This window comes from Chroicocephalus ridibundus, chromosome 7 (genome assembly GCF_963924245.1).
Source record: "Chroicocephalus ridibundus chromosome 7, bChrRid1.1, whole genome shotgun sequence".
Classification (NCBI taxonomy): Eukaryota; Metazoa; Chordata; class Aves; order Charadriiformes; family Laridae; genus Chroicocephalus; species Chroicocephalus ridibundus.
The window spans coordinates 13311103-13325004 of NC_086290.1; the positions used below are offsets into that span (position 1 = coordinate 13311103).

Genomic DNA, 13902 nt, shown 5'->3' on the forward strand with positions numbered 1-13902 from the left:
TGATAAATATTGCTTTATTAAATTACTTTTATACTCCTACAAAGAAATTTTCTGATTTCTGTTACAGAATTAAATGAAAGAAATTCATTGCTGTCTCTGCAGTTATCTAAATTTAGATACAAAAAAGGTTGTAAAAAGACGAGCCTATTCAAGTTACATAAAAAAGGCAGAGAATAGACAAGTTCCCTTAGGAATCTTGAGGCTCAGAAATATAAAGTCCTATAATACAACGAAATTAAGAATTCAGCAATGTGTTGAACAATTGTAAACTGTAACTGCACTAGTGGACCACATTATTCAGCAGTTTCCTTAAAGGTATGAACTGTGAACTGAACAAAAAGTGTAGCTGACACAGCAGACCTCATTTAGTTGTTCTCCCTTTCGCTCCCTCCAAGTAAAAGCTGTGAGATCAGCATTCAGCATTTGCATGATAGGAAGGAAACTTGCCTCCATAAATATCAGAAATTTCTCCATTCCATAACTATTTATATAAAGTAACTAGCTGTTACAAATCAGTTTCAAGTAAAACAGGTGGCTGAGGCAAAAATAATCAAAATCAGATCATACACAATTTTACTGTAAATACAGTAATTTGAAAGATAAACATATAACCGTAGCACTGACAGGATATCAATGCTGCTGTATTATAGACATGATGTGTCAGTAGAAAATTAGGATGTCTATTATCAAAATCGAGGACATTCATTCCAGTCTCCGGTAATCTAATCTTAGTGCAAAACAGATGCTAAGACATATTTAGCAAAAAAGGTGATACATTTAAGGCCAAAAACTTTGTTCAGTCATCACTATCGCTTCCAGATTCACTCAGCTGCAAGTCATTTCCTAGAAGAGAGAGAGTCATCGCATTAGTCATTTCCAAGGAAATACTTTTTTTTTTTTCTTTCAAGATATTCCCTTTCCCAATTAAAGGCTTGCAAAAAACTAATACCAAACAGGTTGTGGAGTTGGATTAGATGATCTTTAAAGGTCCTTTCTAACCCAAATATTCTATGATAAGAGAATCAATAGGTGTAGAAGCAAACTCCCCAGTGACAGAACCTTAGAGAGAGCACTTTTCTACAATTTTAAAATCTTGGCAAGGAAGCCATTAGCTTACTAGCCACAACTGCGTCTATTTAATATCACCAGATCACAAAAGACAACACCTAGCTATCTTTGCCACCCACATTTTCATGCTTCGCAAGTGGGAAAACTGCTGGTGAATGCAGTTTTGTGAAAAACGAGTTGTTGTTTTTTTTGAAACACATCTGAATGCTACTCAGCTGTGCTTGAAAACAAAGTGGTGTCTCAATCAAGAGCAGCAGCTCTTTGATGTACCATTTAAAGATGTATCAGTGACCTACTATTTCAAACAGGTTTCGGAACAAGTGAACAAACAAAACATCAAAAGAAATTTTACCCAGCACTTTAATTTGGTGGCTATATATATTTCAAAACGGGGAAGTAAGAAGAAAGACTACATCATGCTTTTAATGGATGTCCATAAGCTTAGGGGGTGGGAGGAAGGGAATCTTTCCAGGATGACAGATAACTAACAAAAAAATACAGCAGCAGCAGGCAGCTATACAGAATCTACATCCTATCTAGCAACTTCCCACACATTTTTAAGAATTTGTTCCAAGTAGTATGCTTTTATTCACACCTCCCTTGCCAAACAGCCATTAAATAAAAAATAATAATAATAATAAAGGAATGCATCTCAGACTGTGTTGTGCAGAAAGGGCCTAAAAAGCAAAGAAAAAAAAAAAAAAAGAAATCACAGAAACTGAGTAGGCACACTATTTTCACATGCCTTTTCCTCAGCTGCAGCACCCTTCACTGACGACTTTTGCAGATGCGTAAAAAAGTAACCTCAAGAGGGTAAATCTGACGAGACACTCAGATTGGATCTTTTGTTGTCAGGCATATCATTTCTGCCAGAACACTGAAGTCTTTAACATGGCTGCATTTAGCCTTCCTTTGTTTTCCACTATGTCATCACTAAAGCTTAGAAAGAGGTACGTGATTCTCTATGACAAAACAGAAAACACTTTATATAAGGCAAGAATAGTGAAGATGGCTGTTTCCAGCAATCTTTAAGGTACTGCTGTAGACAAAATTCTTCCAATCCTCTATATAGAGACAATATTTACAGCCATGTTATTTTAATATAAATTAAAAAAGCAATTTTGAAAGACCAAAATCAAGTAATTTGTCAATAATTATTCAGGACCTAAGAAGTAATATTTCAAGGCAGAGAATGGCATCAGTAAATTAAACTCATGCATTTACCACTCAAAGGAAGACTTGCAGTGAATTCTTAGAAATCCCAGCCCTGTTATGCACTACCTACTTCAGGAGAGGACTGGGCGTACGAACAAGAAGATAACCTTCCAAATAGTGATTCTGCAGCCTTCAAGAGTTATTTCAACATAGAAATTACACAAACCCTCTAACACCAGCCAAAAATACCAATGCTTGTGAAAACCAGCAGATGGGAAAAGCAAGAACTCCGAGTTCCAGAGTCAGAAATAATGCATTAGGATTTACTTCAGGAAAAACTGTCTGCCCCATTCTTATAACCCTACCTCCAAAAGACACCTTCAGAGAGATGGCAAAATAACACAGAGCAGAGTTGGTAGTTTTCAGATGGGTTTGGTGCAAGAACGGGAAGTTCATTTAACTAGGACCCTGAAGAAACCTCTCTAGACTCTCCTGTACTTATAAGGCAGCAATAAAGTGGGGAAAACTGCTGAATTCAGTTTTTACTGTGCCAATTGCTTATTAGCAAGTGGAGAATTAGATTGCACTGCACATTATGACATTCCCTAAATTTTTAAATCAGTGACTTTTAAGACATTCAATTGAATTCTTAAGAATTCTAGGGGATGGGGAAACTCATAGGAGTGACCTGCGTTTCACGGGTCTCAGTGGTCACACCAACACCAAACTAATACAAGGGAAAATTATTTCATGACTTGTAGCAGCACCAAGTATCAAAAGAAGTGAAGCTGTGCTGAATACTATGTACGTAACACAAGGCCCCAAAATAGCCAATCTATGCTGGTTTTTCTTTGGAAAATTACTTTATTTAACCTAACTCTTGTTTAAACAAAAAGTAGACATAAATATTTGATCATATGTTGTTTTATGAAGAACAGATCCATTAGTGCCACCATTTACAAACTTTGTTATAAGGCAAGTTGTGAGCCTATATAATCAGCTTCTTAAGACAGAAGGGGGAAAAAGCAGTAATTTGAGGGTGAGGGGCAGTCTTGAGCCCTGGATTCCTGAGGAGGCAGATCACGTATATCGGACAGAATTATTTGGTTACCATGCTCTAGACACCACCTCCCTCCTGTGTTTTCCAAGTTCCACAAAACCTCAGCTGTATGATTTCTACATGCAAGATGAAACTCTGCTCTCTAAGCCTTCCCCCAGCCTTCTGCCCACGCACAGCAAGCCAAAGGAAAACTTCACTAATTACCCAGTATGGCCCCGATTCTACAGGGGTGCACAAAACTAGTCACGCACAAAAGCGGTAAAACCTCAAAATGGGATTAGACAAGCAAACAGCTTGTGCTGACTATTTCTTGATTCAGTATTTTATTTTTGTAAAATATTATTTGAGATGGAAGAAGTGACTGTACAGGACCCCGACTGAGATCTCTTGCCATTCAAGCTAGAACCATGTGCTATCCATTTAGTTTCTTCAGGTTTCGATCTCCTGCTAAATTCCCCTCAGCCAGGGAGCTAGAGAAACACATTCTCCTTGAAAGTTACTGTTATGATCTTTGTCTAGTTGGAGTGTATTTTAAGTGTTAATCATACTAGAAGTTGGGGACAGAATCATTTTAAGCAGTAAATAGATCCGTAACTATATCCTAAGTAAATTCTATGATTCTATAAATGGTATTAAGCTAAAGACCTAGGCAAGCTCAGATAGTCAAGCCCAGGGCTTGATGCTGCAGACAGAGGTTCTACCTGTCAATGTGGTTCTTGAGCACCATCAAGCCACCAACTTCCCCTGTAACAGTTTTGATGTTGTCATGTTTTAAGCAGCATTTTCTCACTATGACTGTTGGAACTGGCGGACCTGGCCACCTGTACTTTTAAGCGTGTTTCTCAGTGGAAGCTTTGCCAGCTGGGATTCTGTCACTGGGTATAGAGCTTAATCTCATTTTCGTAACAGTTTTATTTAAAGCACGAAGAACGGGAAATCCCATTTGTGAATAAGGGTTGAAGTAAATGGCACACTCTAAAGTTACGCAAATTATAAACATGAGATATTGTTCTCTACAGTGACAGTAAAATGAAAGCAGCATTTAGTCCTTTGCACACAAAGTCACAGGACTTTTCAGTTAATGCACTACCTAAATAACCAGTACAGATATTTAATTAAGTATTTAAATACTAGCTACAAAAAAAACCCTGTTCATTAAGTACTGAAATAAAAGTAGGTCTGCCGGAGTCTAAAATTTCAGTATAACAAGTTTACATATAAATGATAAACCTTAAAGATCTTAGGCTGCAAACCAGGGTTGATGGGAATCTCTTCAAACCAGGAGCCTGCAGCTAAGCACCTAATTAAAAATGTAATAATTTTCAAAGAGTCACTATAGCTGAATACTCACTTCTGTGTCTGAATACTCCTGCTATTTAGGTAGTGAACTTAAGGTGCTCTACCTAGTGGGATTTTTTTCTGTTCAAACTCTCCATTTTTGAATACACTGAGCATTCAATTGCAGGCTGCACAGCAACCACTTACTGAAGAACATCATAGCTACTCTTCAAATTACATTTTTAGTTGCCGGAATGGTGGAATAAGATAGTATCACCTGAAAGCAAATCACCTCCTTCCTTATATGCGAAGGACAGTTTTGCCATGCTGTGCAGTGGAACAGTGCCATGAATAACAGTAACTGGAGTAGCTAAGAATACACCATCTCTTCTGTAATTCAGAGTATTGCCAGGATAGTATCTTTCCCATGGTTCTACCCAAGAAATTATAAGCATATGTTTGGGGAGTGCCCTCTTAGTTCAAGTATTTTCAATACAAAATTACTGTTCTCCAGTCCCAATGTATATAACTGGGAGGAAGCCAGAAGAGCTTAGGAAATATTTTCAACTGCATCAGCTTTAATTTAATATCTCTGGGGACCAAGAACGTTCTAGCCCACTGTCTAATTCAGACCGCTGCTGAACAATCAAACCCTAGCATCACTTCCCACAGTTTTAATTATAACAGAGACATACTTAAAAACAATATGGTTTCCTTTCAGAATCTTGATGTCTGGAATCGTGCACTAAGAAAAGAACAGCCTTTGTACTTACGTAGTGTATTCATCATATGACCACTGCTCTCTTGGGATCTGTTATGACTGGCATCTCTGTCAGGGGCAGCGTGTTGTGGTATGGCAGACACAGTAGGCTGTGGCTGCAAATACGGCATCGACATAGGAAGAGAGGGCTTTGTTTCCTCATCCTCAGAATCACTAGAACTATTTTCACTACTTGATGAAGAGGACGAAGAACTTTTAGAGTCAGATGAACTGTCAGAGCTACTCAGCTGATCCATGATACTGGCTTCTGCTTTTAGCTCTGCAAACAATACAATTTGTTTCTCAGTTAACATTCATCATAATTGCAATATAAGAAGGAGGGGGAAAAATAATAGAAAAGAAAAAATCAACAGCAGAAATTACACACATTACAACAACAGAAAGTACACACATTATCGCAACTAAAAAAAAACAAAAAAAACCCCCAAACCACACAAACTCTCCAGAACAAAGAAAAGAGCACAAGCAAGCATCCAGCCTGTCATGTGGTTTTCTTCTCTCTTAACTTGGGCACTTTCTCCCTTTCAAGCCAAGCGTCAGAACAAGGGTGACTGTGAACTGTGAACCCAAATGCTAACCCCACATTCCACAGGGTAGTGCATCCCACATAGCCTTTAATTTCTGCAACTAGCAAGTCTTCTGTATTTTCCTTAGCACCTCCAAAGATGTCTATCACTGACTAAGAACTGCAGTTGCAATCACACAGATAAGTTAGCTGTAAGACGGCTGCAGCTGCACCCAAAATGCCTCCCAGCAGTTCAGCATTACAATCAATACACTTGTTTGGACTGTGGGACATTTTGCTCAAAACCAAGTAAAGCATGAAGAATATCCAAAGGAACCATCCACTGTATACCATTAGGAAGATTTCATCAAATCGTTGTTCTGTTTATAGATTTGGGGCAGGGAGGGAAGCTAGAACAACATGAGGTTGAAATACTGGAAATTAACAGATCAAACTGACTCAACCAACTTGCATTCTTGATGAAACAACTCATGTGATTACAATAATATTTCAGAGCATATAACTGGATGGATCATGCTGTGCAGTATGCATTTTTGATATATACTAGCCAAGGACCAACATACAGAGAAAACTAACATTTGCAGAAAGGGGACACATAATAATCGTGCAAAATAGGGGAGCTGCTGAAGCAAGAACGCTGAAACAGACCACGGAATCGTGGTGGATGGAGATTTTTATACAGCGAGTTGAGGAGTTACCCAGAGTGCAGAAGTTCATCATTATAGAAGATTGTAACTACCCAGACATTTGTTAAGATGGTCTTACAAGCACTTGGAATACTTCAGGAACAGCTTTGATACAGCAGACATAAAAAGCAACTAGGAGAGTTGCTCATCTCACAAGTTTACCCAGTACAGAAGAACAGGTTGAAGATGAAAGTCACCAAGATGCAAGATGGCTCAGAGTTTAATCAAGAGAAGAAAGGAGAACAAAAGAATAAGCTTCAACACAAACTTCCATGAAGCCTTCCAATTCTGAGTTATCAAAGGCCACTCTAAAGGAAAGGTGCTTTGGCCAGTCAGCCTTATCAAAGGCCAGTCTAAAGGAAAATGGTGTTCTGGAAAAATGCCACCTGAAATAGTGCAGCTATGGCTGCAAGGACAAACTAACCCAGTGCCAAGGAAGTATAGAAAGTACAATAAAAGACCACACTGGCCAACTCAAACATAAGGAAAGAGATGGGGAGTGGAATAAAAAAAAATAAATAGAAGCATCTTCCTGTTATTAAGGACATGTCTAAGAGAACAGCTTAAGGACAGAAAAGCTAAGGCAAAAATTAGGATGCAACTAGCAGAACGATCAAAAAGTAATTTCAAAATTAATTCTAGAGAAGAAAGGCCAAAGAAACAACTGATCTACTGCACATCTGGAGCTGTAAGATAAGTGAAAGATACCACTCAAGTCCTATGAGCTTAATTCTTCCAGTTCCTCCCTGCTCTCACCAGTGTCCAATAAGAGAAAAATTTTAAGTGAAAGGCTAACAGTTAATACCAAAAACTGAGGAATAAGACCTCTGCCTTGAATTTTGATGTATTTTAATCTGACAGAATTTAAATTAAGCGTTTTCAAGCGGTGAAGGAAGGGCTGTATGTACACTAGAGGCCAAAGGTAGAGTGACCTTCCCCCCACCCAAGAAAACAAAGTTAGTAACAAGTTCAAGGTAGTGTACTTAATCATTCTTCATCCCATGGTTGTGTAACTGACTATTCCTGCTTAAGTAGGCAACACTTCTGAAAAGTCTGTGAGTTACAGTGGATGACTACCAACAGTTCTACTGCACTGTGCTGTTGCAGAAGCGACAAGCATTACACTGAGATGTGATACTGTTTGGTCTTTGTGCATAAAGATGAACAGTGCCTGTAAAACAATCCTCTTGCTCAACTCAGCACCACTAAAACCTTAGCTGAAACAGTAAATGTATTTAGGTACTATACTTCAGGAAGTTTTTGGACTCATTGTAAGATAGGTAAAGGAGAGTGACAATGAACCTGGGATCTAGAAAACTTCTAAGCAAAGACTGAACCAGCTGGCATCATTTTGCATAAAGAATGAGAAAGACATGGCAGCTTCTGAGTACATGAAGGACTGCTCAAAAGCAGCAGAGTAACCTGGTCTATACTTGCATAATGAATGTGAAAGTAGTAATGGGCTTACTGTCAGATTATTTATTAGGAAGAACCTGAACAGTTAGGAGACCAAAGCCCTGGAATGGACTGACAGAGAGAACACAGGATCTGTCACTGGAAGGCTTTAAGAACTGGTTAAAAAACTATGTTAGAAATCTGACTTCAAGACAGAAGGACTTTAAAAGGTCCCTACTATCCCTATTTGTCAGTTATTCCACATTCTTTAGGAGTACTCAAAATCGGACTGGCACTCTACGCAAGAGTTTGATACATGTTGGCAGCCACTTTGGTGGCTTCCAATACGTTTGATGCCACCATTCCCCCCAAAACAACAGACCACCAGGAAAAATTATTTTATTCCATGCACTCAAGTACTGCTTCCTCTTTGCAACCTTAGGCGTATTCTAGTACTGTTCTGGTCAGAGCTTAAGACCAAAATGGAAAAAAAAAAAAAAAAACCCCAAACCTTCATAATGATACATTTAAGAAAAAAAAAAAATCCGTTTAAAGGCATTCAGAACATCTTGGGAGGCAGATGTCAATTCCAGTCAGTGAAACTGCCACCTGTCAGCATTTCTGTAGCAAGTAATTACCACCTGCCATCTTCCTTGTCCTCCAAAAGGAAATAAGGCCTCCCATTAAGTGAAATATGAGTGCTGCACCAAACCAGAGTCTCTCAACAATACAGTACATAGTCCTGTTCAAGAGTTGATTTATGCACTTTTTAGCTGTCTTTTTCATTGGAACCTCATCTTTCACAAGGTCTCATCCAGTAATTTAAAATGTATTTCGAGTTGTAAAGCACTGTAACCTATATGTTTTCTGGGTGCAGAGAAAGAATGAGGAGCGATGTCAAAATGGAAGTGACTGAGTTCGTTCCAGTGCCACAACACAATCAACTATATACCTGATTAAAGTAGCAGCAGAAGACAGAATCAAGGAGAGACAGCAGTGGGACCCTTGGCATTATTAAGTCTAATGGTTCATCTGATTTTTTTAAGTTTCAAATACTGCTTTGTTACTACTTGAGCCAGAGTGCTCATTTCCATATCAGGGTAAAGTGCTTACATAATCAGTTTCTAGTGTGAATCTCAAATTAAAAAAAAAAAAAAACAAAAAAACAACCCAAAAGAAAACCACACAAACGAAAACCCTTGGGTCTCAAAAACTAATTGCTAGTTGAGAGCAAAGTCTCTGAAACTTATGTGCCAGTGAAGCTTACCTTGTTCGATATCATCCATAGGAGAAGACGGAAACATCTTTTCTTTTGGTGGAGAATTTTTAACGTTGTTTGGACCCTTAGTTGCATTTCGCATTTGCTGCTGTTGCTGTTCTATGCGAGACTGGACTTTACTACTTCCTTCAGCTCTGTGTGTAAAAGCAAATGATTTTTAATTACTAGAAGACAAGAGGCAAGGAAAAAGGCAAGAATACAGGGGATACAGTATCTTAAGTTATGGAATTATTTGTTATGCCTTTCTGAATAGCACCATTAGATTTCTTGGTACGTTATTATACTGCCATATAATTATATATAGATTTATTAACATTTTTTTTAAAACAGTGCTAATAACTTTTTAACCCGGCTACCCAGGATCACTTAAAAATAATTCTGCTGGAAATTACTTATATGGACTCAGCAGCAGAAAAAAAATAATTCAAAAACTTGGTATGAGAAAAACAAGCCATTAATATTACTGAAACATGTCACAAAATTTACCTTTTTTTATTGCTCATTTAGAAGACAGTAGGCAAGCTACCTTCCAAACAGGTTTTTCCCCCCCTCTAAACTCATCCGAAAATAGTTACTATCTTTCAACAATGTGACAGTTTTTACTTAAAAAAAAAAAAAAAAAAAAAATCCCATTTCTTATGCCAGTCAAGACTCGAAAGCTGTGAAGTCAGTGTGCTGAGGAAGCAGGCTTTTCACTCTATTGAACAAGGCCAGGTACTTTCTAAAAATGAATTTTAGCTAAAAATAGTAATGGGTAGTCCTGCATCTCAATTTAGACTCAGTAACAAATCAATTTTCACAATGAGTAAAGCACAGTTGTTTCTCTTGCAAATCACCCACCTGGTTTTTTTCACAGTGATGTTGCTACTAAGTTTCTCTAGGCGACATTCTCCAGTGTCATGGTTGATAATTAAGATACATTCTTTTAGGTAAGGCTTCTTTGAGCCCTTGAACACAGTCACTGGTGGAGTTGAGCCCTATTAAATCAGAAGTCCAGTAAGCGTTACTCCTGTAGTCTTTTTCTTTTTTTTCTTAGAAACAACAATCCATCACAGTGATGACAAGTTCACTATAAGTGGTAATTTCTAACCTTTAAAAGTGTTAAGTTAATTCAAATTAGATTCACAGTAGCCATGACCAAAAGCAGCTGGTGTTTGACTGGAACAGGATTTCACCCAGCTTAGTTTAGCTTGAAACTGATTAAATGCTTATTTCCCAATGAGAGCATGCTCACTGTAGGACTCCTTTTACCAAAAAGGGTTTCAGTTACCATATCAGCAGAGCAGTAAAGCATGGCAGGTAGTAAATTTTCCCTTTCCAGTCTTTCCTGCTTTAGAACTGCATGCACTAGAGCAATAAATACCAAGGGGAAACTTGCACTGCCAACATCCACATGAAGCTTTTCTGTGTACGCGACACTTCTGGGTCATCCTACAGCATATTTCCAATGTGGTGAATACACTTAAAGTTACAGCGCAACTGTTCAACCTTCAGGTCTTTTGTAATTTTACACTCTTAAAGCAATTGTTTTTCTACTCTAAAAATCACGCAAGCAGCTCTGAAACTTCATATATTCAGTATATTCTATATTCAGTATATACTTATGATAACAAAACAAATCATTCCCTTCAGCCCGCCACTCTTCAGCCACCCACTCACCTCAATATTTGGCAGTGTTATTGTCACCTGTTCACCTTTGCCAACTTCAAGGTCTCCTTCACAGGACATATCAATAGATGCAGGCTTAAAGTCATCTAAAGACAAAAACAAACTGGATTATTTACAGGCTTTTCAGGAATCTTATAAATGTAGACACCTTTTAATTGCAGTTGGAGGCTATTAAGTTAAAGCCTTTTTTGCTAGTGTGTCATCTACCACTCCCCTGAACAAATCATTCCATAAGTCAGTAGAATTCAAAGTCAAAAGGGTTTTCTCAAGATTCAGTATAAAAGTTAACACCTTTTGGTTAAAATCAGAAAAATGGTTTTAGGTTTTAATGGTTAAAGAGGCTCAACAAGCTGTGTTATATTTCAAAAGATAAATCCTCACATAATTACTGTCAGAAAAATCAACAAATAGTTTTTGAAAATGTTGATCCAAGATACGGGAGATGTAGACAAGTGACTGAAAATAGGAAGAACACCAATCCTTAATATCCATTCCTGATTTTACTATAGCATGCATGTCAGAAGCTGACCAAAACTTGACTTTCAGTATATTTATTTTTGTCAAAAGTGAAATTACTTCCCAAGTAAATATTAATTTACTTTTTGGGTTTTTTCAACATCTAAAGTATTGATTAAAGCTTTAAACAAAAGAAGTTACCAATTTCTGGTCCTTTTCAAAAATCTGAGACATTGAAAATGAGCATGTGTTCAGGCACCAGCACTGCAGCTATGTAACATTATCTATAAAATAGTATTTCGACCACAAATGAATTTGGATGGGCTACAGCTAAAAGGCCTGCCTGCGCAGATCTAGGGAGATAAGACAGCATCAAGAGGCTCTGCAAGGCACGTGGTAACACGAGTGGGTTTGAACCCATGGTTCCAAACACAGGCACAGGGCCAGCCTTGCAGCCTGGGGATGTCCAGCGCCCTGCCTCGCATGCTGGGGACCGGCACCCTGTTGCACCTGAAGAGAGGCATGGCAGGACCAGGCGTGTAAAGGGGACCCATTAGACGGCACGTTCCCTAGCCGCTGCACGTGCTCCTTGCCTCACAACCTGTCACGTCAGCCACTGCCGGTCATGGGTGGCAGCACTCTGTTACAGCTGGGGAGCTTCACAGTCCAATAACATGACCTGCAACCCACGGGCCAGGCGGCACAGGCCAGAGCCGGGAACCGTGGCTCCAGCTTGCACACCAACCAGGCAAGAAAACCAAGCTTTGGGAGCTGGTGGGCAGGACTATGCATGCAGCAGAAGGCTTTGAGTTAAGACACAGGTAACAGCCCCTGCCAACCTTGTTTACCGCAAAACCCCACACGTCATCTTACAGGGATAAGCATACAATAGTCCCAAAGTCTCTCATGGAATTAGAGAATGTTTGCTCTAATATACGGTAACTGGGTGGTTAATACTTTAGAAAATTAAGATACTGATTCCAGTGTCCATGAACAGACTTGTGCTCTTAACTTTCAACCAGCAGATGTCTTCCCCTTTACTCATTTGTTAACAAAAACTTCAGGAGCAGAGAAGCTCTGCATTTGACAGAACTGATGAATGTGCCAGTTTCTATGTCTCATTCGTTGGAAAGGAAGAGAGATTTCAAAACAGATTTCAGAATAAATCATCAAATTACAGGAGTCAGCAAGAAATTGTACAGGCAGGAGGTACCAGACGTGGTTTTTAGTCCTCTTTAAAATTAGGGTAAATTTCAAGTTACAGCATTTGTTTAAATCCATTTATAGCTTTTGCCTGCTCCTTCCCCTCTCCTCCCCTCCCACAATTGCAGACAATCCTGCTAAGTGCCATTCCATTTGCTCACAGAAAGCACATTACCCATCTCGCTGCACTGCGTGAAAGCATACAGGACATTCTCCAGAGAACGTACGCGAGACTGAATCTTGGGAATCAGTCTATAAATAACGAGACATCAAAACAAGAAGCAGCAGTCCTAAATTACCAGAACTATAATCCTGAGAGCATTTGTTTCCTAGCTACCCTCAGAATCTTTGAGCACACACCTCTCTAGATAGTAATTATGTACTCAGGGAGGGTATACCAGCTTTGTGATTAATACTGCCTTTAACCTTTGATTGCTGAATTGTACTTAACTTCTAAAAACTAAGCACAAGCTAAGAGGGCAAAGCCAGAGGTTCAACCCAGTTCGGTTTTCAGCAGAGACACGATGCTGGATGCCAAAGGTGTAAAAAGCAAAGTTAGTTCCCAGAAAGCAGCGAGGGGCAGCACTGGGATACAATGGCCGTATCGGCACCACGCTCTCAGGAGCAAATGAAGCCTGATCTGCCCCGCATTGCTCCCAATATCCACAGGGATATTAGCACCCCAGGAGCAAACGAAGCCTGATCTGCCCCACATTGCTCCCAACATCCACAGGGATAGGCACCCCCAACCCCAGGGACTCAGTTCTCAGCTGTGCCACCCCCCCAGGGATCCCCCCACGAAGGCTGGCAATTCACGTCCCTTTTCCGTACTTTGCCTGTGCAGATGACTGATAATTCCAGCTCCCTTGCCACACCATGCCCTCCCTCACACCGACACCCGCCCCCTGGGCCTGCCAGCAAGGCCAAGCCGGGACGCGGCACCTGCCCGGTCAGCATTCCCGCCCCTCAGGGGACCGGTGAGCCCAGGGGCGGGGGGCTCAGGGCGGGGGGCCCACCGGTCCCCTGAAGGGACGCCTGCCCTGAGGCGCTGCCCCAGCCCCACACTCACAGCGGACGGTGTGGAAGGCGCAGCGCGGCTGCTTCTCAAAGCTCTCGCCCAGCTTCAACACTCGTTCCTTGGGGTCGAAAAGCGAAGGGACCGCTCCGTTCATGGCGGCGGCGGCGCCTCACACCACCACCCCCCTTCAGACCATGGCGAGCCCGAACGGCCCCCGCCGCTACCGCTGCCACAGCCGCCGTCTTCGCCGAACATCCCTCACAGCGCCCCGGATACGCCCACTCGCCTCCCATTGGCTGCGGCCGGCAGAGCCCCTCCCCTTCGGTCCC

The 13902-nt window shown here is 40.4% G+C and overlaps 1 protein-coding gene across 1 annotated transcript; it reads right to left on the reverse strand.

Annotated features, from left to right (window-relative positions):
• Positions 1-17: 17 nt before the first annotated feature.
• Positions 18-13827, reverse strand: EAF2 (ELL associated factor 2). The gene is made up of 6 exons (XM_063342293.1): positions 13625-13827; positions 10888-10982; positions 10069-10205; positions 9217-9362; positions 5335-5601; positions 18-843 (listed from the first exon to the last, which is right to left on the reverse strand). Exons 1-6 carry the CDS (start codon positions 13725-13727, stop codon positions 797-799), a joined length of 795 nt encoding a protein of 264 aa, XP_063198363.1. The 5' UTR covers positions 13728-13827; the 3' UTR covers positions 18-796.
• Positions 13828-13902: the final 75 nt, after the last annotated feature.